Raw genomic sequence first — 25762 nt, forward strand, 5'->3', positions numbered from 1 at the left:
AGCCGATAGGTTCGGGATAAACGCCATCACTGAGCATGCTTATGCCAGCCATATGGAATGGCTTGAGTTGAATGAGCCCTCACCACATAAAGTGTTCTTAAACTGGAGTTGAAGAGGCCAACATTAAAAGTGCCGCAAGGGCGCAGCAAATTATCTTCAGAAATAATATATTTAAGCTCACGATATTCACACCGGCCCAAAACGTTAACGGCCCACCGGGAATCCGCCCGAATCTCCCGATTAGCCACCCGGGCCTGCACACACACACACCCACACACACACACACACACACGCACGCACATACACGCACACACGATACATCCGTAGCCTAATTGCACCTGTAGGGGGAACACGGGGCGCTGTGTGTGACTTGTGCGCTTATAAAGGGGTGGGTGATCGACTTGCCTGGCATTGATTGATTCAGTTTCAGCACCACCGTGGTGAACAGCTCTCATTAAGAGCTTCTTAAGAAGCTTCTTTGGCTTGATCTTAAGGTTCTCCTAAGAAGGCAGTTAAGAACACGTTTGGGAAACACAGGAGCAGGCTGGAGGCTAGCAGCTTCACAAACCTCTGTGGAGGGCTCAAGGAGCATATCCAGATCCTGACACACATCCATAGTGGCAGAGTAAAATTAGATGGCTTTGATCTCCTTTAGTATGTCGTCTTGTTGTTCAAGTTCAAGTTTACTTTATTTATCCTTTAAAAAAGGAAATTTGATGTGCAGCAGGCATTCAAAGAACATTAAAGGCTTAAAGGACAAGACAGACATGGACCAAACAAACACATTAATGACATTTGCACGCAGGCACATCAAGTGGACATACTCCCTTCTCCCCAAACACTAAAAATAGAGGGCTATTGTAATATGCCACTGCCTGTGACAGTACCAAGTAAATAGATAAATAAGTAATAAATAAATCAAAATCGCAATTACTAATCTACATATCAATGAGTTGAGGCTCCTGATGGCCACTGGGATAAAGGAATCTCTGGCACGCCTTGTCCTTACAGCAGGGGTACTGAAGCGACGGCATGAAGGGAGCAGACTGAAATCCTTAAAAAGTGGATGGTCAGGTTATTTCAAAATTTGTTTGGCCTTACTCATGACCCGTTTAGCATATACTACATGTAGCTGAGTAAGATGAACCCCAACCACCTTTGCTGACACATTAATAACCCTTGATAGCCTATACCCTTACTGCTCAGTGGCAGACCAACACAGACCACACAACAATACAAAAAGACAAAACAGATTCAATAAAACTTTGATAAAATAAAAGTCATTAGGGTCCTACACACATTGAATGATCTCATCTTCCTTAAAAAGAAAAGGCGTTGTGCCTTTTTACACACGGCATCAGTGTTGCTCTCAAATGACAATTTGTTGTCGATAAAGGTTCTCAAATATTTATAATCTGTGACCATATCCATATTCTCATTTTGAATCACAGTATGAGTAAAAGATTGTTTTACAAGTTGGAAATGGGGAAATGGACCAATCTGTGCACATTTCTACTTAAAAACGACATAATTATAGAAGGGTTTCAAATTCAAAAGCAAGGCATTTATTATAAAGGGTGAAATTAAGGACGGTTGTTTGTAACGTTATCTACAACAACCGTGCACTACACGTTAACATGGACATTAATATTCCGACTATTGAGTTTGTTAAGAATAAGGAATCTTTAGTGGTAGATTTTGGACAACTCTGCTTTTCTTTTTTTTTTTGCGCTCTGCAAATCATCTGGACAGACACGAAACAGCGATGAACGAAACATGTTTAAAACGAAATTAATCATCCAGCGCAAATTCCGTTTAACTACAGGAAACTTTAGAAAATGTTACGAGATGCAGAGGCAGACAATGTTCATCGGCTATGACACGAAAGGGTACGGTCAATGGTAGCTAGGGTGGCCAGACGTCCTCTTTTTCCCGGACATGTCCTCTTTTTGAAACCTAAAAATGTGTCCGGGCGGAATTTCAGAATCGTCCGGGATTTTTTTTATTCTAGCCTAACGTGTTTTCACCGAATTTGCATTGCTCTCTCTTTCATTCACATAGTAGGCTAATCACGCCCTCCACCTACAGTTCGCTTTGCATTGAGTTGAAGTGTAGAGCCTGACCTTAGAGCTACCGTCATTGGTCGATATTCTCGGGCTAAACATTTAATTGGTTATTCACCTCATCAGCGCACACTTCCTTGTTTTACCACTGGCAACGCGCAAAACTATCCGGCATCTTCAGCCATGCCGAAACGCAATAGCCTGGCACGCCCTCCCAGTGACGCAACGCCTTCAGGCTTTTGCTGCTGGTCTGGTCAACTGCTCATTGAGAAGGATTTCTGAGTTCCCGAAATCTGCGGAACTGCCCCCTTTGGTCGAGAACCAATCAACTTTGAGCAGCTCCAACGGCTCTGGGTAGAGGCGTGTTCAAGGCAGCGGAAAGAGTGTTGTTATTGGTTTAAACTCGGCAATCCGCTTTCTGACATCTACCAGTAGCAAACCGAGGCACTTAAAGGAGGCGGGTCAACCAGCGCTGGCAAGAAACCGTGTTAGTGCAGGCTGTTGGTCAGACTAAAGTCTCGCAGAGCCTTTGAAAGTCGATGGTAATCAGGCTAGAAACGCAAGTGCAAGTTCACTGACGAATTGAAACGTAATTTCCATATTTTTGTCTCGGTCGAGATCAATACGAAGCTGAGTGCCTGACCTGCAAAGCAGGCAGTTTAGGAGGACTGAAAAGTATCAGCCATTGGACAACTTTTCAACTTAAAAAATGTCTCATTTTGTGCAATTAGGTTTTATTTTTTCTTATTTTTGTTTTACCATTGTTGTGCATATACTTTACATTGTAGCCTACAAATGTATAGTTTGTTTTTGCACATCTAAAACGTTCAACTACAAGTGTTCAAAATAGCCTTTTGAAGCAGTGTTTTTCTGTTAGTGTTGGGCCGGCCAATAAAGCTCATTATCATATATCACCATGTATGTTGACACATTTGTATGAATGCACGTGTTCATAGGTGCATAGCCTATGTGACCCAAATATACAATCCCCCCCCCCCCCCCCCCCCCCCGCGCTGAAGTGTCCTCTTTTTTGCAAACTCAAATCTGGTCACCCTAATGGTAGCCTTTAACGATCTGATTTGTTATTTCCCAAAGGATAGCTAGCACTCATTTAATGTATGACTGGTGCTCGTCTGGCAAAAGAAGGCTGTATTGTGTTCGGTCACTGGATCTCACAGCATCTTCGGGCTAATCATTGCCAGATTTGCATAGAACATTTTGCTGTGGTAGGCTATATAGGTGAATGACGTAGGCTACGGGGCTATTTGAGACCTTTCCCAATTCTACCCAATCATCTGCTTAATAGTTCCATCGTTTTTTGTGGGCCAATGAGATTGAAGTTATTCTTTCCTCGACGTGAATATAAACAAATATTTGTTTTGTTCATGATCAATTCGGGGGCCCTTCAAAATCTGTGCGTTAATCCACGCCTGGTTTGGCTACCAGTCTAGGTTCTTTCACCTACCTAAATGGCACACCACACTGCTACGGTGATCTTCACAGTACTGGAGGTCTTGATCGCTGTGGCATGTTGTCTTGGGAACCTGCTGGTGATCTGGGCAGTGTGGAAATGTGGGGCCATGCGCCGGCAGGCCACCTTCTGCTTCATTATCTCTCTGGCCGTAGCCGACGTCCTGGTGGGTGCCGTGGCGGTGCCACTGCGGGTTGTAGCAGATAGCCGTGTCCAGATGACTTTCTACAGCTGTCTCGCATTGACCTGTACGATGCTGGTTGTGACTCGGGTGTCTGTGTTCTTCCAGCTGGCACTGACTGTTGATCGTTTCCTGCGTGTCATCATCCCCCTCAGGTATGTTAACTCTGACAAGGCAAGGCACAGCAAGTGTGTTAATGCACTGTGATCACTAAGCTTCTTATAGCCTACTTGTTCTTTTTTTTAATCGTCTAATCCGGATGATCATTAAGTATAGGCTTTATTCGGACAGTTTCGACAATTTTTTCGTCATCGATGGTCGACCGTCTTTAATCGACTGAAGAAATGTAAGTGATTTACGTTTTCATGTGCAGACACGAAACAGCGATGAACGAAACATGTTTAAAACGAAATTAATCATCCAGCGCAAATTCCGTTTAACTACAGGAAACTTTAGAAAATGTTACGAGATGCAGAGGCAGACAATGTTCATCGGCTATAACACGAAAGGGTACGGTCAATGGTAGCCTTTAACAATCTGATTTGTTATTTCCCAAAGGATAGCTAGCACTCATTTACTGTATGACTGGTGCTCGTCTGGCAAAAGAAGGCTGTATTGTGTTCGGTCACTGGATCTCACAGCATCTTCGGGCTAATCATTGCCAGATTTGCATAGAGCATCCGCTTTCCGATGAACATTATGGAAATAGGGTGCATTGTAATTGTAAGCATACATTTAGGGCTACTGAATATCACAGCTCTTAAACTTTTTTCCCAAAAAAACTTTAGAAAAATAATTTCGTGATCCCTCCCATAATTTGGCGACCCTGGCGCACTGTCCATTTTCGTTTTGAGTAGGCCTACACCATCGGAAAATTAAGAAAAGAAACTCGTAGGCCTACCTGTCATCCGTGTTTTACTTTTTGGTTTTAGAAACGGGTGTAGAAAAAAAACAAATGAGTTTTCTGATTGTTGGTTTTAAATGGAATACGAATGAATGAATGATACAAGGACCGAAAAGAATTTTGATATTTATTTTTTTCTGATTTTTGTGACCCAGAAACTGGCCTTCCATTACCAGCTGCTGCTTCTGTTTTGCAATACTTTAAAACTTTGCCATACACAGAGTTTAACCTAAAGACAGCTTAAATAAATCTATCCTTTTCTCCTCAGCCTAAATTAATGATAGGCCATGTTTTTTTTTTTTTTTTTTTAACTGCTTGGAACTATTTGCTTTGCTTGTGAATGAAGGTGTAGCTGTAGCTCACTTAACTTTGATTTATGCATGTTGAATGATAATGGCAAGCATGCATGTCCCAAGTTCCCTGTCATGTCATAGGCTACAGTACCTCTCGTCTCGTTGACTACTGCAGCCAGCTGACTTCTAATGATGTATAGTCTGAGCTGTTAGATCTTTAAAACATCCCTGAAAAAAAAAAAAACAGTTCGAGACCATCTTATGTTGGTAGCTGGATTTAGCTGGTCTTTGCTGGTTTTGCTGCTGTAGCTGATTGGGAAAAGTGGACATTCTGAGGAAGCTAGTCATGCTGGTGTGACCAGCCTGTCACAGGTTGCCAACCGTTCCATATAATACGGAATCGTCCCGTTCGCTATTTGACACATAAAAGTCTTGTTCCGTAATGAACTGATACGGAACGCTCTTTGTTCCGTATTTTTGAGAAACTGCTCAATGCAGACACATTACAATGGGGGAAAAAAACCATAACACCATAAAACCCTACGCCCTAACGACATGTTAGTGCAGCGTTTCTCAAATGGGCCGCGCAACGTGGGGACTGCTGGTCTGCTGGCATGGGGTGAAATTGCTGCGCAATTGAAAGTGACAGAAAATTAAAGGAAACGTTTCTGCAATGCAAAATGTTTGCTAATTCGATGTGATTAAACATGGAACCATACAAATAAAAGTGGTGGTAGCGTTCATTGAATGCATGCGTGCGCGTTTGCGCTACAGAAACTGAAACTACATGACGTTGGTGGCCAGGCTCCGCTTCAACCTGTTGGAAGGCTATTGAATTATTTTACAACATATATAACAACGTGGAACTTCCATATAAACAGAGCAGAGACTGTACGATGCATTGTTAAGCATTGAGTATTGTTTAGTCAAATTTGAATATAACATGGTCAGAACATTGTAGTCTTTCATTTAAATATCTCTAGTTTTACGCCTCTGTACGGCCGTTCACTATAATGTGTTCATGTGTTTTCTGAATCCTTACATTCTGGCATTCAAATGAAATTTCATGATAAAACATATCCATTTTTTCAACATTTGCCTACCAGAGTATGATGCTTGCATGAGGGAAACATCCCAAAATAATATCACCGATATAATTGCTGTTGTTGAGAAGTATTTCTCATGCAACCAATGCACTATTGTATATCTTACATTAGTAAAGCAGGCCTCTGATGTGCATAGGACATGTGCATATCCCAAACGTTTTATGAACAATTTTGGCAATTTAAACATTGACTGCTTTGAAGTGAAAGTGCATGTCTAACAATATATATAGCATAATAATAATTGTTATAATGATAATCGATGATTTGATGTGGGGTGGGGAAGAGGGGGGCCTTGATCCCGTCTGCCATAACCAGGCCTCAAGTTGAAGAAGTTTGAGGCTGAACTTTCTTGACTCTCCAAGAAATACTTGAGCCAACTGTTTTGAAGACCTGAAGATATAGTCAGCAATAAAATCAGAGACGACTTCCATTTACATTTAATAATTTGATAAGTTAATGTGTATATAGTATTCAAAGTCACCGAATGAAGACTGCACTACAAATGTGTTTTTGAATATTCTAGCTATTCCTGATCATGGAGAAACAGAAAGCTCTGGTTTCAAACAGCAATCCATTTTTAGGGTGCCATATTGCATTTATGAACTTACTCTCAGTAAACAAAACCATCATGTAGTTGGTAGCAGACCTGCTGGATATCATATAATGCTTAGTCTATCAGTAGCTCAAAAGGTTCTGTGTATCAATGAAGGTCCACATGAGTCTGTTTCCCCCAACTAACTTTACACAACATGACATCATGTGTCTGTCCCTGACAGGTACAAGACCACAGTGACCATTCAGCGATCCTGGTGGGTGGTGGCTGCATGCTGGCTCGCAGCTGCTACAGTTGGATTCACTCCCTTCATGGGCTGGAACAACCGCAATGGTACTTCTCAGAATACGACCCAATGCCAGTTCCTGAGCGTCATGTCTTGGTCCTACTTGGTTACTTACTTTTATATCTGCTTCGTCGTTCCCATGTTGGTCATGACTGTACTCTATGGATGTATTTTCACCATCATCCACCGCCAGCTGAGAAACACCAGCAATGGAGTGTCCAACTCCTACTACTACAAGGAGCGTAACCTGACCCGGTCCCTTGTTTTCGTCCTCGTGGTGTTTGCCGTCTGTTGGCTCCCAATCCATTTAATGGACATGGCTGCTTATTATAGATTGGCAGTTCCCATTGAGGCATTCTATGTGGGAATCCTGCTCTCTCAGGCAAACTCAGCCATTAACCCTGTGATATATGCCTTCAAGATCCAGCATATACGGGCTCCCCTGAAGAAAATATGGAGGAGGATCTTTCTGTGCAAACAGGAGGTGGAGGCATCAATGAGCAGCCAGACACCAGGACTTGATAAGTGCAGCAACTCCAAGGATACTACATGTGATAAGGAGGGGAATACTGTTGAATCAACAGAGCAAGGGTAATCATCAATTCAACACTCTGGTCTGGGACTTTGGAGACTAGGGACATTTTTTTGTATTATTTTTGAAGATCTGAACAACTGTGAACAGTAGTTTCAAATTCAAATGCATTTTAGAAATATACATTCACACTTGCTGCGTTTACATGAGAGCTTTAATTCCGAATAAAACCAAGTTAATTCAGAATAAAAGTTAATTCCGCTTTAAAAGAGACCATGTAAACGCTTATTCCGCTTGAAAATGATTATTCGGAATCAAACTTAATTCCAATTTAAGTGGTTGGTTTATTCCGATGTTAAAGCGGAATTAACTCCCCTCCTTGATCATGTAAACCTTTATTCCGATTAAAAGTTTATTCCGTTTGTTTGGCGCATGCTCGTACAAGGAGGAAGAAGAAGCGCATGCTCGTTTCATTGTTAATTCGGCTCTGTCTTCTTTCCCCCTTCTCCGACAGTCTTCTCCTTCTCAGCTAGCAAACGTGAAGCTTGACAATATTCTCGAGCTGCTGGTTAAATAGTTAGCCTGACTCTCGCCAGACCCTTGTAGTTCCGCCATGCTCCACCAGAGGCGTTTCGCTGAGCTCCACACAAGGGTTTGGACGCGAGGGCAATCCAAACCCCTGCCAGTGATCAAAAAATGAGCAACCAATCAGGAGCCGAAGCGAGTGTTTGATTCAAATAACAATGGCGGCACGCAGCGAGGAGTCTTGTGCTGACATTGATTCTGCTATTTCAACCGTTTTGTCGAATCTATCGAGTATACATTCTTTAAAAGATTAACAGAGAATAGTTTTGAAGACATTACTGGTGGCAAGGATGTTTTTACTCTTCTTCCGACCGGGTTTGGCAAGAGCTTGAAGAAGCCTAGCACGTCATTCAAGATAACAGGCAAGTGGTTTATCAAATCACACGCGAGGATGTTTTACAAGGACCCGCCTTCATAAATACATCTCCTATCGAGAAGTCCCAGAGCCTTATGTGTGAAGCAGACAGCGAACTACAGGATCTGGTGAAAGTCAGGTTATTAAATAGTAGGCCTATTATCAGAATTACTGTGAACCCTGTTTTCATTATGTTATTGTCCATGCTGTTACGTTAACTTGAGATGACAAAAAAGTTGCTAGCCAGCTAAAGTTTGTTTTCTTCCGGTAGACCTTATTAGGCTACGTTCATGCGCCGCCTGTCCAATCGGAACCCTTCCCGACCCCCAGACGTTCAGCGGAATACAATAAAGCGTAATTAACGTATGTTCCATGTAAACGCCAATTCGGAATTATTATTTCCATGTAAACTCGAAGGAGAATGTTTTAATTCCGATCTATTTAATTCTGAATAAACTAATTCGGAATTAAAAACATCATGTAAACGTGGCCATTTACATGTTAAAGGAACACTTCACCGTTTTTTCATATTAAACTATTTTATTCCCTTAACCAAGACGAGTTGATACATACCTCTCACGTTTCAATGTGTGCACACTGGCTCTGGTGCGGCCGTTTTGCTGTCTGGATTTAGGAGGCATTTGTTCATTTTCGCTTGGCGGTGTAATGGCATGGTATGGCCACGTGGTGGCAATCTGAATAGTTTAGGTTCAAATGTATGACAACCAAGGAAGAAGTAGCCTAATTATCTAGTTATCTAGGCTGCTTGCATCCTGATCGTTGTATCTATAGTTAGAAGAACAATACATGGTGTCAAGCTCACAACACAAGGAGTCTAGAGGCACAGATAACGTGTTGGAGAAGTTTTTTGGTGTGGAGTATAAAAACGGGTGACCTGTGCAGCAAGAGACAGCGAGAGTCGGTGAAAAAAAGGTTTGAACGCTTCTGAATGGCTTCAGGTTTGATAGAAGGTGGAGGTCTGCACTCTAGTTGTAGATAGTCTGTACACCAATATCAGCACACCAGCCAGATTACAAGCAGTTCACAATACGTTTAAAAAAAATGACACCATCCTTCTGTAACTTCTAGAAGTCTGCCTTACGCACAATGATTTTCACTTTGACAATAACTTTACGTACAAATACATGGGACTGCCATGGGTCAATCATTTGCATCTTCCTATGCCAACATTTTAGGGCTGCAACGATTCGTCGAGTAACTCGATTATGAAAATTCCTCGAGGCAAAACATCTGCCTCGAAGCCTCGTTAAATTCCTATGGAAGCACACCAGCGCGTCATACATTCTGAATTTAGTTGGCGCGATGGCGACAGAGGTGTGTGACGGGGCGAGTAGCCACCGTCACGGCAGTGAGCTGCCATCATTATGTGTGATGTCTATGTCGGGTTGCAATGCATGTATATGTTTGTTGAATGTGTCTATGTTTCCGTTTATCCTTCTCTACCGTTTATAATTATCAGTCATACAAGTCATTCATCAGACCCTTCCCCGTTTCTCCCGTAGCTGTTATTATATGTAGGCCTACAAATGATCAAACACCATGGCGAGGCATAGGCTACGCTAATACACCTAACATCAAAACTCCCGACAGTTTAAAACATTCACCCCTTCAATCACATTACGTCTGTTAAAATAATCACACAACGTCTTGTCATAAATGCTCCGTTTAAAGAATTATCACGTCATTAGGCTATCAAGTTGTCACGTGTTTGTCCTACCCGATGTCCACCAGTCTCCCGGTGTCGCGTCTTCAGTCTGTTTTGGGACTTCCTGGGAGTTCGTTATTGTAAATGAATTGTAATTCCTAGTTCCTACTAGTTCCTTGTATTTTCTAGTTCTTTGGAATGTTGTTTTGGGCTGTTCTAAGCTTATTTATTGTCTGCAACCACCCCTGCTGAGATTTCGTATAGCCTATTGCTTGGTCCAATTTGAGGGGTGCGGTCAGGAGTAGGCTACTTAAACTGGTTTGTTCAGTCTGATAGGGGGGTGCTTGCTGTTGAGACGTAAGTCTTACAATACTCTGCTATTTTATTGACTAGTTCAATTAGTCTGTGTAGTTGATTGTTATTTTTGAGCCTTGATTGAATTCATATTGTTTTGACTGTCAAGTCAGTTTATTTGGTTTAGCAAAAGTATTTATTTTGATATTTTTACTTTTGTTACAATTTCTTTATTTTTGCCCTTTGGGCCTTAATTGGGAAAAATAAATACCCATCCTCATACATCCTTTTTCTGAGTTGCTAATTCCATCAACCTCACACCGCTCCGACCACACCTACCCTGGCCTTTACTATTTAAGTTTGTATTTACAGTTTTACATGTTATCCATGTTTTACAATAAGTTGATTTAACTGTATTGTACTGTAATTATTGTCACTGGCACTTAAATGGGTTTAGTTTTGGAGCCATATTTTGGATTTGGAATGAATACCTCATTATGCATGATTTGTTTTGGTTGTTTAAAAACGCATTTTTTTTTATCAGATTCATCGATTAATCGATCGATAAAGTGCTAGATTAATCGATTACAAAAAGAATCGATAGCTGCAGCGCTACAACATTTACATAAGTGAGTGGGAGCAGACCACCCTTGCCAAATGCTCTCTTCAAGTTTATTTTAAACCCACAGTCACCCATTCACTTCTACACAAGCACAGCGACCACCCAAAACATGGTTCTTCAGCATAATGAGGATCCCTTTAACACAATAGACTTACTACTACTTTTTTAGCATTATGTTTGTAGCACTTTGTTTGTAGACTTTGCCATAATATAAAGTGCAATACAAATAAAATATATTATTATTATTATTACACAACATATACAGGTTAATCAAACCCTTTCCTCTTACTGTTTTAATAAAGTGGCTGCCTATCCCTGAACTCATGCTTGATGGTTGCTTTTTGACATTTCCACACTTGTTCCATATAGAGAATAGGATTATATGAAGGTATATAGTTTTTGTCATGGGAATTCTTCTTACAAAAAGTGGAGAAGAGAAGTTACTAATAGGGATACACCGATCCGACTTTTTCAGTCTCGATACCGATACCGATGCCTGGGCTCTGCGCATCGGGCGATAGCCGATACCGATCCGATACCATTGTTGAATTAATAATAAACTGCATACCTTCCACCTTATGTCTTCCTTCCATTTTGTGGAAGAGACTAAAGGCACCAGACTTTCCTAACTATACATTACTTTCTTAACCAAGACAAAATAACATAGATTTAATTTATTGAATACTTATTTATTGAATACTTAGTAATCAGCTTCTGAAATAAATGTAAATAAATAAAATGTAGCACTAGAAACAAAATAGTGCATTGGTCAAACATACAACAGTAATGAAACAGTTACCGAACATTGTAAACATATAAAACATATAGTATAAAGTGCAGAAATTCAAAATAAAACACAGCAGCTGAACTTGAGAATAAACAAAAAATTGGTCAAATAACTTGGTCACGCATTACCAAACCAAACCAAATATTGTGCAGTGTTACCTATGCTTACTTAAACATCTTTTTTTTTATTTTTTATCATGAACACAATAATTTCTTTTCTCTCTGCTGTAAGTCTATTTCTATAAAGTGCAGGAATTCAAAATAAAACACAGCAGCTGAACTTGAGAATAAATAAATTAAAAAAAAAAAAGGTCAAATAACTTGGTCACACATTACCAAACCAAACCAAATATTGTGCAGTGTTACCTATGCTTACTTAAACATCATTTTTTTTTAATTATTATCATGTACACAATCATTTCTGTTCTCTCTGCTGTAAGTCTATTTCTATAAAGTGCAGGAATTCAAAATAAAACACAGCAGCTGAACTTGCGAATAAATAAAAAATAAAATAAAAAAGGGTCAATAACTTGGTCACACATTACCAAACCAAATCAACCTAACCTACCCAAACATTGTACATGTAGTGCAGTGTTACACCAGTGTTACCTATGCTTAATTAATCATTAATGGCAAATTCTTTCTCATGAACACAAGCATTTCTGTTCTCTCTGCTGTTAGTCTATTTCTCTTTGCATCTACAATGTTGGACACTGTACTAAACACTCGCTCACTCTCAACACTAGTGCAGGGTGCACATAGATACTTTGTGGCAGTGGCAGCAAGACAAGGTAATCTGTGTTTGTTGACCCCCCAGTACAGGTATGGGTTGTCTGAGGCAGCAATGGTTTTCTCTGTTAGATATCCATGCAGTTGGATTGCAGGGCTTGAGCTGGTTGCTGCATCGGGATCTTCACACTCCTCCACAATTTCATTGAATTCTTGCATGAAGCTACTCTTGCTTGATGCTACTGCTGCTTCCACCCAAGGGGCCTTTTCCTGAGGCTCTGCAACCGCTGATGCTCCAGCTGTGCTGCTCCTCAGGTCTTCTTCTAGTTCCCCTGTCAGTGCATCTTTTGCACTCTTTGCAGATTCTGCACTTGTAAAATATCTGAAACAGAAATAAAACATAGCTTAGGCTAAACATGAAAAACTTGACACTGACTAAACTAAAACGACATTACTAATGAGTATAGGTAGATACATGTATATTAATTTGTATAAACTCGATAAATAATGTATGCCTAATTTATGTTATACATGTTTTTCAAAATGTACAGCATGGCATCTCAATTACAGTAGTGCTACAGTGGAGAGTAACAAACTATAATACAGATGTCATTAGTTTACAATCTTACCTGTCTTTATATCTCGGGTCCAGGAGGGAGGCAAGTGCATATAGGGGTTCATCTTCCACAGTGTCGAATCGTCGGTTGACAGCTTGAAGGAGGGTTTTTTTCATTGTCTTGATGCCACTATCTGCATCGCCTTCTTTAGCCAGGATGCGTTTTAAGACGGTGATAGCCGGAATGATGTCGGCGGCGGAGGCAGTCGATGAGCTAACTTTCCTTGTTAGCTCTTCAAATGGTGCTAGAACAATGCTCGTTTTCTCTAGCAAAGCCCACTGGTTCGCGGCCAGTGTACTGGGCAGGTCGTGGTCAGCAATGTAAGCGCCGAGGACTCGCTTCTGCTCCAGTAGACTCTCTATCATGAAAAAAGTGCTATTCCACCTAGTTTTTACGTCTTGTTGTAGGCGTTTAGGCTGCATTTGCATTTGGAGCTGGATATCTTGCAGCCGTGAATAAGCAAGCGGAGAATGTTTAAAATGTCCCACAATCTGTCTGCCAATTGCAATGGCATCGCTCACACTCCGCTGTGACAGTAGGCCCTCGTTGACTACAAGCTGCGACGTGTGAGCAAAGCAGCCTAAGCTCCGCACTCCCATGTTGTCCATGGCCTTTTTCATATTAGTTGCATTGTCCCTCAGTATGACATGCACTTTATTCAAAGGAATGTGCCACTGGTCTAGCATCTCCTTGATTGCAGCCGCAATGGTATCGCTGGTGTGTGAACCATGAAAGTTTTTTTGCTTGAAGCATTGCACCGTGTGGTGTGCAGCTTGTGTTCAACCAGTGGACAGTTAAACTTAAGAGCGACATTGGAGACACAGCAGAACTCAAGATATCTGTCGTGAAGCTCATAGCCTCTATATCCCTAATCTCTTTTGAAATGTGTTCGCACACTTTTTTGTAAAGTTCTGGTAGGGCAGTCTCTGAAAAAAATTTGCGTGATGGAAGAGAGTACCTTGGCTCTATTCCAGCAGGCGACGGAAGCCCTCATCTTCAACAACCAACATCGGTTGAGCATCTAAAACAATGAATTCCAAAACTTTCTGTGATATTGCCAGTGCTTTTAAGCTTTCCGTCGGAAACTTTTCTCGTCGATGAAGTGCATTTACCAAAGTTAGTTGCTGCGCTGTCTTGTCTCATGCTCCTTTGCTTTTGTTGAGCTGCAGGAATTCGGCGTGCTCCTTAGCATGATGCTTTTGGATGTGCTTGATTAAATTGGTAGTATTGTACTTTGCAGTACTACCACCACCCCTCGAAACATTTACTTTGCATACATTGCAAACAGCCGTCGAACTAGTTGGCGTGGCAAGTGTAAAATATCTCCACACAGCCGACTCTTTGGCTCGCTCCATGTTTTCTAACTGAACGCATGCAACACACGTGCTGCTGCTGAATGACGTATGATGTGCTGTGACGGAGAAAAAAAAAATGCTGGATCGGCCCCTGGATCTTTTAATTTTTCCGATCCCCGATCCAGCTATTTTGTTCAGATCACAATATCTGCTGGTTCCCGTCGCCCAGGTGAAGTCAACTGTCTCAGAGGGGTGTCCAGGATGGCAGCAAACAACGCGTCAAGGGAGGCACTGAGAGTGAGAGCTCAGTTCACCTCCTTCTTCAGTCAAGAAGGCACTGTTCCCTGGCAGGTCCGGCCATGACACGGCTGCACAGCAGCTGCACAACACGTCTCTTTTTAAGAGCCACTTTCATGGTTCATAAAAAGGCAAAATTCCAGTGTCGCACGAGCATTACCACACCAACACACACACCCTCAGACAGCATATGCCCAACTTCCTACAGCATTCTATGCATTTTATCTACACCCCCCCAGGTCCAACACACATCCAAAGAGGAAGTCATATGGCCATGGGAGATGGAAAGAGTATCTAAGGACAAAGGTTAGCAATTATCGCAGCAATTAACTGCAAGATTGGACACCCCGAGGTCAGTGTAAACTCTTTGAAGAACAAGCGCAAAGGTCAAGAAAAAGCAGTCGCGAACATAAAAAAAACAAACAAGAAAAGCAGAGGTCAACTACTTCCCATCCCTCGAAGATCAAAGGGTGGCTTTCTTGACCGAAGTGAAAAAAGAGAAACAACAAGACAACAATCAAGAACGAAATGCAGAAGACCTCCTACAGACGTCAGAAAGTTGGTCAAAATTGAAGTGAGTATTGATATTTATATTTTCCATTCAAGAACACACTACTGATCAAAAGTTCCTTTTCACGCTGAAAGATGCAAAATTCACGGAAAAGAGGAGACATCTTTTTGCTGCATAGTGTGTCTAAAAATGAGATGAAAATGTGCCGGCAAAGATCATTAAGGGCGGAGCAAGATACTTCATGAGAAGCCACTTCTTGGAACCCAAATCGCAAGAGCTTTATCAGAGACGGTTTATAAAGCGAGACAATTCATATGAGGGTAACTTCTGGTTTCATTGTGACGCAACTGCCACTCCCATTTAGGAGGCAAACGGAGCACTATGGGAGAAATAAACCTTTTATCAACGGCACCTGCTTCTGCTGATTCTACACCGTTCTAAACCAGTATCTCGTCAATCACGCCCCTTTAGGAGGCGGAAGTGGGTGCCATTTCATTCCATTGAAAACCCCCCTTTATGATTCATCTTAGTAACTATACGATCTTTGGCTTTATGCAGAGCTGTTCCATTGAAGTCTATGGACATGACACGCATGACACACCCCCTTTATGCAGAGGAAGTGATCCCCGTTTTGCGCCCATAGACATGAACTACAGCGACGCATCTTGCTCCGCCTTAAGGATCTTTGGTGTCGATATTAGGCTCGTTTGCAATGAGCTGCGGCTGACTTACCTCGCGTACACACTGTCTCCGTCCGTCAACGGATCTAGGAGGTTGGATCTGCCGTATGTGTATTTGCATACACGCGATCCGATTGGCTGACGGATCCGTCGCTGCCTGAAAAGTTGAACATTTCTCAACTTTCTTGACGGAGGCAACGGAGCTGAAGCGACGGACGGACCCACAATGCATTTCGAGTCCGCCCCATGTAAAGTGAATGAGATCCGTTGACGGACGGAGACAGTGTGAATGCGGGGTTAGGCTGGCTTCATACGTCAACGAGAGCTGCAGAGTCTTAGCAGGAGGGGCAACTAGCACACGCAGCTGATCCCAGACAGTCTGACTGAGCTTACGTACCTGAAGTTACTCGCGAGAGACCTCGCGGTAGATATTGCGGGATTTTGTATTAAATACAGTAAAACTTTTATTCTTACTCATTAAAATGAGCATGGTGACTGACGAAATAAATTGATATGTGTTTAAATAAACCACTGTTGTCATACAGTTAACAGGCCTGCATTGCAGCACATTAATTAAATATCAAGTGTTTTCCGTGTGTATATATTTAACCAACAGCATAAAATAGCAGGGTATCCTCACGTTTTCAGAAGGCTAGCCTACCGCTGTTCCAGAAAATCACAAATAAGAAGGTATCCGTGTAATTTCTGTTCATTTTAGCAGATTCTAACGTAAGGAGCAAAGATTCTAGAACAGAGCAAGATGGATCACAGGGATTAGCTCCAACGTCATCCCAGACGCTGGTTTTAGTGCAGTTGAACTGATCCGTCTTGGTCCGCTCTAGAGTCTTGGGTACAGAGGCAGAACGAGACACCTGTCATACTCGTCATGGGGAGATTCTTCCAAACGGCCCTTTCACAACTTTGAACTGACGTCATTGGGGTGGGTTTTAGCCAGCGCAGTTGCTTAAAAACGAACTGCGCTGGCTGAGCTAAGACGCAGTCTCCCGAGATCTTGTAAGGACATGTGACATGATGTCACGGTGGTAACTCCCACCGCGACTACAAGAAGTCGGACATGATTTCTAACCAGTTTGCATTTCGTCTGTCCCAGTATGCACTCTGTTTAACCCAGCATGCATCAAGTCAGATCTGCGCAGATTTTCGTCAAGTCAAACGCGCCTAGCGTGCCTGTTCCATGAGACAGCATTATGGGAGGCCAGGAGGCAGGACAAGGAGGCTAGCAAATTAAAATGTGACATGCAACAGGATGAGTTTACAGTGATAGTCTTGAGCCTTAAATGTGGAATTTATGACCAAATATTAACACAACTGTCGATGACTGAAAATAAAATGTGATACAATGAACAGAAAGCCTTGTCAGATGTAGGCTAGGCTAATCGCCATAGCCTAGACTAGCCTTATCAAATGAATGTAGGAGAATAAAATTGTGCGTCATGTTATTGAAGGAGAGTAACGTTGCTATTTCCTGAAGATTAGAAAGAGTCTAGAGTTATGTTATTTGGCCATCCATCTACAAATGTTTTTCTTATGGATGCCAGAAAATGCTAATTACAGCTTGTAAGGGTAAAGCCTAGTGTCGTAAGTTTTGGGCAAGGTCCATCGACTGTATACAGGCAGTTGTAGCCTGATTACCATCGACTTTAAAAGGCTCTGCGAGACTTCAGTCTGACCAAGAGCCTGTGCTAACACGGTTTCTCCAAGTGCTGGTTGACCCGCCTCCTTTAAGTGCCTCGATTTGCTACTGGTCGATGTCAGAAAGCGGTTTGCCGAGTTTAAAGGTATACTATGCAATGTTTTTCAGTTAATCAATTCGTTCCATACTGTTATATATGATTAAATGAGTCATTACCGGTCGAACGGTGTTTTTTTTTGGCCGCTCTAGTGGTCTGTAGCGGTAAAACCACACTTGCAACTTCAGGAGACACCGGGCACGCACCCATGCTCTACTCCAGGAAGTGTCATGTAAAGTCTCATGAAAAGGCACGGCAGACTGACCGATTGAGGAGTTTTGTCAAATATACACGCTAAAGCTGTAGGGGAAGCTCTGCAGAGAAATATGCAAGCATAAAACGAGCGAAAATGAAAAGCGAAACCGGCGATGAAATCGCCAATCCTGCATAGTATACCTTTAAACCAATAACAACACTCTTTCCTCTGCCTTGAACACGCCTCTACCCAGAGCCGTTGGAGCTGCTCAAAGTTGATTGGTTCTCGACCAAAGGGGGCAGTTCCGCAGATTTCGGGAACTCAGAAATCCTTCCCGATTAGCAGTTGACCAGACCAGCGACAGCAAAAGCCGAAGGTGTTACGTCACTGGGAGGGCGTGCCAGGCTAAGGCAGTTGCACTTCGCTGATGCTGTTGCAGACTTAAAGGGATAATCCGGAGTGAAATGCACTTTAGATCAATTTTTCGGACTATTGGGAGTACATACGTTGAGTTGACACCAAAATCATGTCATTCGGATGTATTTTGAGAAAGTTCGAGCTCACCGTTTTTAGCCAAAACTCGTTAGCCTGGAAGTGACGCGGGCATGTGTTTCGCCGTTACAAAGCGCTATTTTTATACCTCTTCTACTGTTCCAAACAACACTACACTTACGTGGTAGTGAGTAGAGGGTCCCTAAAGCCAAACCGAAGTATCCCCACGTCTTTATGTGGTCGGATAGAGAGTCCAGAATAAATTTAATCGAGTCAGTACCTTTCCGGAAATGTCGCTGCTGCAGCTGGCAACGCTTGTTCAACACTTTATTAACATTTCCGGAAAGGTACGGACTCGATTAAATTCACTGTTAAATTCGCACTGTTGTTGGTTGTTTCAACAATACAACGAAGATAAAAAACTTTTTAGAAACTGAGTGCTTCGATCATAAGACAAAAAGGAGAGAATGTCCATGTCCGGTTCCATATCGGCTACATTTAATGCCAGAAAGTAGCCGTTTCGATGGTTAGCTATGCTAAGCTGAAGTATCCACCAAAAAAGATATACATCTGTTCGCACTATTTTGTTAACAAACGCCCCACGGATGACCATCCCAACCTGGAATTATACCTTGGATATGACAGACCAGTGGTGAAGAAGAGGCGGATAATTGTTTCAAAGAAGGGTCAAATTGGTTCTGCCTGCTGTCACTGAGGGGGTGCTCAGTTAACTGAGGAACAAGTCACAGCAACTCGCAGGATTGCAAATGTAAGGATTCATGTTGAGAGGGCTATCAGGCGACTTAAAGTGTACAAGATCTTGTCTCAAGTGATACTAATAAACATGACCCCCAAAATTAACAAAATCCTCAGAATCTGTGCGGCCCCTGCCAACTTCAGGGGTGATTTCATGAATGATAAGTGACAAAAGTGATGATCTGCGTGCACACACCCTTCACACATTGACAAATTGCTCCTGTTTATTTCATATTGACACTCGCTGCCTTTTGTAATTCTTACTATTTGCATTGCATTTAAATGCAATGGTCCGTTAGCCTGATTACCATCGACTTTCAAAGGCTCTGCGAGACTTAAGTCTGACCAACAGCCTGTGCTAACACGGTTTCTTGCCAGCGCTGGTTGACCCGCCTCCTTTAAGTGCCTCGATTTGCTACTGGTAGATGTCAGAAAGCAGATTGCCGAGTTTAAACCAATAACAACACTCTTTCCTCTGCCTTGAACACGCCTCTACCCAGAGCCGTTGGAGCTGCTCAAAGTTGATTGGTTCTCGACCAAAGGGGGCAGTTCCGCAGATTTCGGGAACTCAGAAATCCTTCTCAATGAGCAGTTGACCAGACCAGCAGCAAAAGCCTGAAGGCGTTGCGTCACTGGGAGGGCGTGCCAGGCTAATGGTCTGTTAGCCCTGTTCTTCTTATTATTATCGGGATAATTATTCTTCTTCCGACCAAAATCAACGGTTAATGACGCTAAAACCACTGAACCGTTTGACGTCATTCAATCACTGATACCAAAGGTCTTGTAATGGAGATTTGATGAATGTATTTTTCACATTTGTGAACTTAATACTTTTTGAGATATTTATGATAAAATAATTAACTCCCATAGAGTTAACGTTGAAATGCTTTGGCGGCAAAGATCGATTGTTACGTCTTCTAACAGCTGTGAAAACATTCGATTACACTACAGCTGCGGTAAACTTGGATATTATCGTCTTGTCTGCTGCTGTAGGCTACTCCTTACTTTATTTGCTTATCGTTACAGTAACTGGTTCGGTCTCGTTATTAACAGCTAAAGACAATCTAACCTAACGTTAACATAAACACTGTATTTAGCTAACTACAATCAAACATAACTTGCTCGGGGCTAACGTTTAACGTCGGGGTCGGCTGCAGCCAACAGGGCTTCACAAGATTGATGCTAGAATGGATCAGCCGAACAGACGGGGCGGTCGTACTGAACGTTCGAGGCAACCGCTCTAGCTTCACCTCAGCTGAAGTTCAGTTTCAATTAGCGCAGTAAAACATAAAAATGACGACTAAAGGCTGGCTTACATTGCACGATTTTGGTCTGTTTTAACAGTCGGCGACTAAATTTCCAAAATCGGGCGGAAATCTTGGGAGTTGTACTGAAATCGCAGCGCGCTCCCGTCATCTAAATCGTTTAGTGTAAGGTGCCAATATTAGCGGTTTTAAGTCCGTCGGAGGCAGTCTTTTTCTAGTTTTGCCGTTACGACAATATCAAACATGTTTGATATTATCGGAAGTCTTTTTTCAGGTTACATGCTGCCACTCAGACATGCCACCACTACGACATGCTTCCATTTAGACATGCCTCTATTTCGACATGCTGCTATTTAGACATGCTGCCAATCCGACACATTTTAGTACCCCCATTCCGACAATTTACAAATCCTATTTTTTTCCAAGACAATTTAACGGACCCTATGAGCCCGACGGACGCAAAGTGCGTCAAAAAACACACCCATTTTTCTCTGTACATTGCTCCGCGATTATTAGTCATAGCGAGATGAGACCTATATTGCATGAAAGAGCAGAACCGGGGCTTTAACGAGACTAGACAGTGTCTGTACGATCAAGTATGAAAATAAAATAAAATCATGAATTTAAATCAAAGTATAGGCCTATCATATTTACAGTCTATATTGCTCCACGCAGCCACTGCTCTCGCTTGGATTACTCCGGGACCAGGCATCGCAGGCAACAGACACGCATATCAAATGAAAGAGGAGAAACAGAGCTTTCCATTGATACCAAACACATCGATCCTTTTGTGTTATAAAAACAGACGAAGTGACAAACAAATAAGAATGTAATATAGCTTCGGCTACCGCTACTTTCGTTTGATTTAGGCTACTCGTGAAACCATGATAAAAAATATATGGCTTGCATGTCAGATAAAAGAGGAGAGCTAGAGCTATCCACAGATGCCAAATACATCCTTCTAGGTCATAAAACAGACGAAGTGACAGGAAAATAATAACTGTAACATTAATAGCCTATTAATTACCTCATGTCGGAATGGCACGTTGTTTGAAAAAAAAAGTTAAATACCGCCACTGCGACCATGAAAAAAAAATATGTCGGAGTGGTGGGACTTTTTCCCATAAGGAGACATGCCTCCACTACGACAATTGGACGTCAATGTCGGAGTGCTGGTATGTCGGAATGAACGGCGGATACCCTTTTTTCAGTCGTGGCTCATGCAAATAGTGACGTGAACATTAAAAACCAATAGTAACCTTGCGCGAACATGAAACAGGAAGGGGCAAAATAGGCGAAAGCTGTAGCCTTTATGATTATTTGTTATTTCATTTCTTATAATTTATTAGTCGGTTGTTCTACGTGACAGAACAGCTCTATATCTGTTAGTGATGTCACACATCAAACAATGCTGCAGAAACGCGAAAAAATTACTTTGATATGAGTAGGCTATCATGTGATTTCCTGTGAATGATGACGTGTAGCCTATTGCACGATGGAAATAATTTGAAGGAATCTAGCAGCAGTCTTGTAAATAGTGACCCACAGTCTTTGCAAAATCCTAATCTGAGACTGGCCTGTGACTAGACTGTGACTAAAACCTCAATGAATTGTCTTTAGATGTGAGAGGGTCTGAGACTGTAGTTTTTCAAAAATCTTTTCCAAATCTTTGCAAAGTCTGGCAATGTAAGGTAGGCTTTACACAACTTTTGAAGAATTAAGTGCTTTTATAAAGGGAGTGGCGGATGAATCGAGGGCAAAATGTATTACATTTGCGATTGACAGCCATTTCAACAACATAGGTAAGTCTCAAGGTAGTGACAGGCTTAAATAGATTTTACAACTTCATTGAATCACTGAGTCTGATCCTGAGTGAAAGTCAACGTTTATTAGAGACGATGTAGCCTACAAGCAGTAGATGGACACGTTTTAATAACACCGCCATGGTGTTTACACAGAATGGGCACCTACGCATGCCAGTCGAGTTTACTGAGGCTGCGTTCAGACTGCCAGCCAAAATCCGATTTTTAGCCCATTCAGATTTGAATTGGATGTCACTTTTGAAGTCTGAACAGTGACATGTCACATGAAATCCAATTTTTTGCGAAACGGTTGCAAACCACATCCAGGAGGTAGTTTCATATCGCATTGATATCGGATATGGACAGATGCGTCTCAGTCAGAACAGGTCCCAACACTCAAATCGGATTTGACTGTCCGTGATGTGACTTTATGTGTTTAACACGCGTGACCGCCCACCTCTTTCGAGTTGTTATATTAAACGTGACTTAACAATACTCAATGCTAAACAGAGCATTATACAGTCTCTGCTCTGTTTCTATGGAAGTTGCAAGAATCCACGTTGTTCTATTGAATGCACTGTAATAATTAAATAGCCCTCCAACAGTTTGAAGCGGAGCTTGCCACCGATTAGTTTCGGTTTCTGTCGCGCAAATGCGCACACGCATGCATTCAATGAACACTCACCTAGTGGTATTGTTCTATGTTTAATCGCACCAAATTAGCAAGTATTTCCTCCTGATGGCAGAAACGTTTGTTTTCGTTGCTACAGCAACCTGTCAGATCTGTTACTAATGTCACCCAGTCTGAACAGAGCCATATCCGATTTGGACACTTCCTAAAGGCAGCGTGAACAGTCAGCCCTAAAAATCGGATATGACAAGGAATCGGATTTGAATCAGATTCGTCTGCAGTCTGAACGCAGCCTGAGAGTGGACAGTTGGATCGGGCATGCCAGCCATTTCTTATAGCGGAATCCCGTTCATGTTCGTGGGATCAAATAGACTCGTCTGCCACCAGGGCAAAGATTTAGCTTTTGCCCAAAAGAAGAGATATTAGGAGGAGAAGACTAGAAAGATGGTAAGTGCCCATTCAGAGGAAAAGACTGGAAAGATGGTAAGTGCAAGTCAGCCGCGAACAGGCGACACGCACGTGATCTACTTTGACCCGCTAAAATGGGTTTGTCAGGCCGATCTTTCGCAGTCACCAAGTAAAAATAGATAGGTTCATTAGAAGCTTTACGCAGGTCAGTGTTGAGCGATGTGAATCCGTGGACATCAGGGTAGAGCAACGAGTAGTTGAGCTCTCAAAGCAAGGTGTGAGGAATGTCGGTGAGATCAGGAGGCACCTCACACAATATGTTAAGTCTGAGTTATTTAGGGGGGGCAACCAACCACCCCTCTCCAGACGCCGGTATTTTCTATCAGACCATCGTCCAAAGACCTGAGAAATATCATGGCTAGGGCGAGATCTCACATGGAAGCACAGGAGCTATTGCCGAAAGGGACTACTGGTAGTCAAAATCACATTTTTAAACAACTAACATTGCTCAAAACAGTGCTAAACTTTGTCAGAAGGTTGCTCTAGGTGTCTACACATAAAATGAAGCACCAACAACTTGGTTCACCAACCCGACGTGTATAAAAGAAGACTGTTATGTACACTTACCCCTTCTAGGTCCTCACAAGGAAAGTCCGCGATTGTAGAATGCAATGCTCCCGTGCGAGATTTCACATGACATTTCTGTGCTTCAGATAGGGTTGCGGTCTCGAACTGATTCTAAGTGTATACAAACTATTCCAAACTAAGTTTACAGACTGATTGGTGTTTCGTTTTATGTGTAGACACCTAGTGCAAGTTGCTCACGAGGTTTGGCGCTGTTTTGAGCAATGTTAGTTAAAGGGATAATTCGGGTTTTAAGACACGAAGTTATATGGGTTCCCTGTCAGCAACGTTGTGCATCAGCACTGACTTACCCCCCGACAGCGTCCTGTGAGCCGAGATCCAGCCGGTTTTTGATCGTTTTTGATGCCGGACTATTTTCTTCAGCAAGTTTCTGGGGTCACGAAAGTAAAGTGTTTTTCTTCTCAAAACCATATGCGTTCAACAGAGTGATATATTTGCACCACAAAAACGTTGTCCAGTTGTCAGTAGCGCGCAGTGATAGGAATCGCGAAAAATAAGTAAGTGATAACGAGGTTTGAATTTTTCCTGGACAACGTTTTTGTGGTGCAAATATATCACTCTTTTGAACGCATATGGTTTTGAGAAGAAAAACACTTTACTTTCGTGACCCCAGAAACTTGCCGGACTACTTTCTTCATCATAAAAAAACGGCTGGATCTCGGCTCACAGGACGCTGTTGCGGGGTAAGTCAGTGCTGATGCACAACGTTGCTGACGGGGAACCCATATAACTTCGTGTCTTAAAACCCGAACTATCCCTTTAATTATAAATGCGAGTTTGATAGCGTGTCCTTGTATGTCTTATGCTAACCCACTGTTTGCGATTTTGGGCTGTAGCTCTTGCCAGTGATAGCTCTGTACTGCGTGATCAACGAAAAATACTTCTTCCACGGCTTTGTTGATGTATGTTCATTCAGAAAAAGACTATCTTTTTTTTTTAATTTTTGCCGGACTTACACTTTAATGATCTTTGACTGTATCTGTCTGGTGTGTGTGTGTTTGTGACATGACATCCCTTCTACTACTGTAACTGTAGTGTGTGCGTGTGTGTTAATAAATAGAAGAGTAGTATAGCCTGACTACTAGTATGTTCAAAGGAAATTTAAGAACAGGAAAGTATATACTATGGTTTAAACTGAGTCCTCGTTTACAATGACGTGCACTTCAGTAATTTTATTTTGTATCACCCTGTTTTGAAGATTGTTGAGGGGGCTGTTTTTGTGACTAAGTGTTTAAATATTTCGGTATTTTACACTTTAAGCCAGTTTTCTGTATTGCCTAGCATGAACATGTGTGTTTGACACTGAAATCTCGACGATTGAGCCTGTTTGTGGAATTTGGCAGCTTTAAAATGGAGCTCTGTATGGCTTTAACATTGCTCGCTTTGTGCATGGACTATTCTGTCCTTAAACTAGGGTGACCAGATTTTTCTGAACCAAAACCGGGACACTTTTGTGCGTGATCAAATGTAACGTCAACATGCGACAGATTAAACTTTTTTTCGTAGCCGTCCTTAAGCCCAAACGGTAGTGGGGGTTCGGGGGTGTCACCCCCGAGAAAATTTCTTAAATATTGCTGTGTAAATGCACAAATTCTGTGCACTTTCAGTCAGAGATTAGGGCATGCACTGTCTGACTCCTAAACATTATAGCCTATGCATGAAAAGATTTTTTGAAAACGAAACTCAGCCATATTATTTTCTCAACCTTAGTTTACATGATAACTCTAAACAGCTACTCTTGTCAGATGGCCATTATACATCACTGAAAAGCTGAGATTCCAGGCTTTCAGTAAAGGTATGGTTTAATTGCCCCCTTTTTTGATAACGACCAACCCCTCTGGCTCATGGACTAATAGGTTATTGAGAATGATGACTTTCTCTTCAGCATTGTCGTAGCGTAACCTGCTAGCCATTAAAACGAGGCAATGAAACAATGTAACGTTGCCTGCAAAGATTGTGCAGACTGCGATTGACTGGCACACGATCACAC

At 42.1% G+C, this 25762-nt stretch overlaps 1 protein-coding gene across 1 annotated transcript; it reads left to right on the forward strand.

Annotated features, from left to right (window-relative positions):
* Positions 1 to 3523: 3523 nt before the first annotated feature.
* LOC134076081 (adenosine receptor A1-like) lies at positions 3524 to 7669 on the forward strand. The gene is made up of 2 exons (XM_062531083.1): positions 3524 to 3870; positions 6795 to 7669. The coding sequence occupies exons 1-2, from the start codon at positions 3533 to 3535 to the stop codon at positions 7450 to 7452; spliced, it is 996 nt and encodes a 331-aa protein (XP_062387067.1). The 5' UTR covers positions 3524 to 3532; the 3' UTR covers positions 7453 to 7669.
* The last annotated feature ends 18093 nt before the right edge of the window (positions 7670 to 25762 follow it).

The sequence above is a fragment of the Sardina pilchardus genome, chromosome 3 (genome assembly GCF_963854185.1).
Source record: "Sardina pilchardus chromosome 3, fSarPil1.1, whole genome shotgun sequence".
Classification (NCBI taxonomy): Eukaryota; Metazoa; Chordata; class Actinopteri; order Clupeiformes; family Clupeidae; genus Sardina; species Sardina pilchardus.

What these genes read in the sequence shown, in the direction of transcription:
- LOC134076081 (XM_062531083.1), top strand. Translation starts at nt 3,533, where the DNA reads ATGGCACACCACACTGCTACGGTGATCTTCACAGTACTGGAGGTCTTG. An exon ending in CGTGTCATCATCCCCCTCAG is followed by an intron (nt 3,871 to 6,794) that starts GTATGTTAACTC and finishes TGTCCCTGACAG; the next exon opens with GTACAAGACCACAGTGACCA.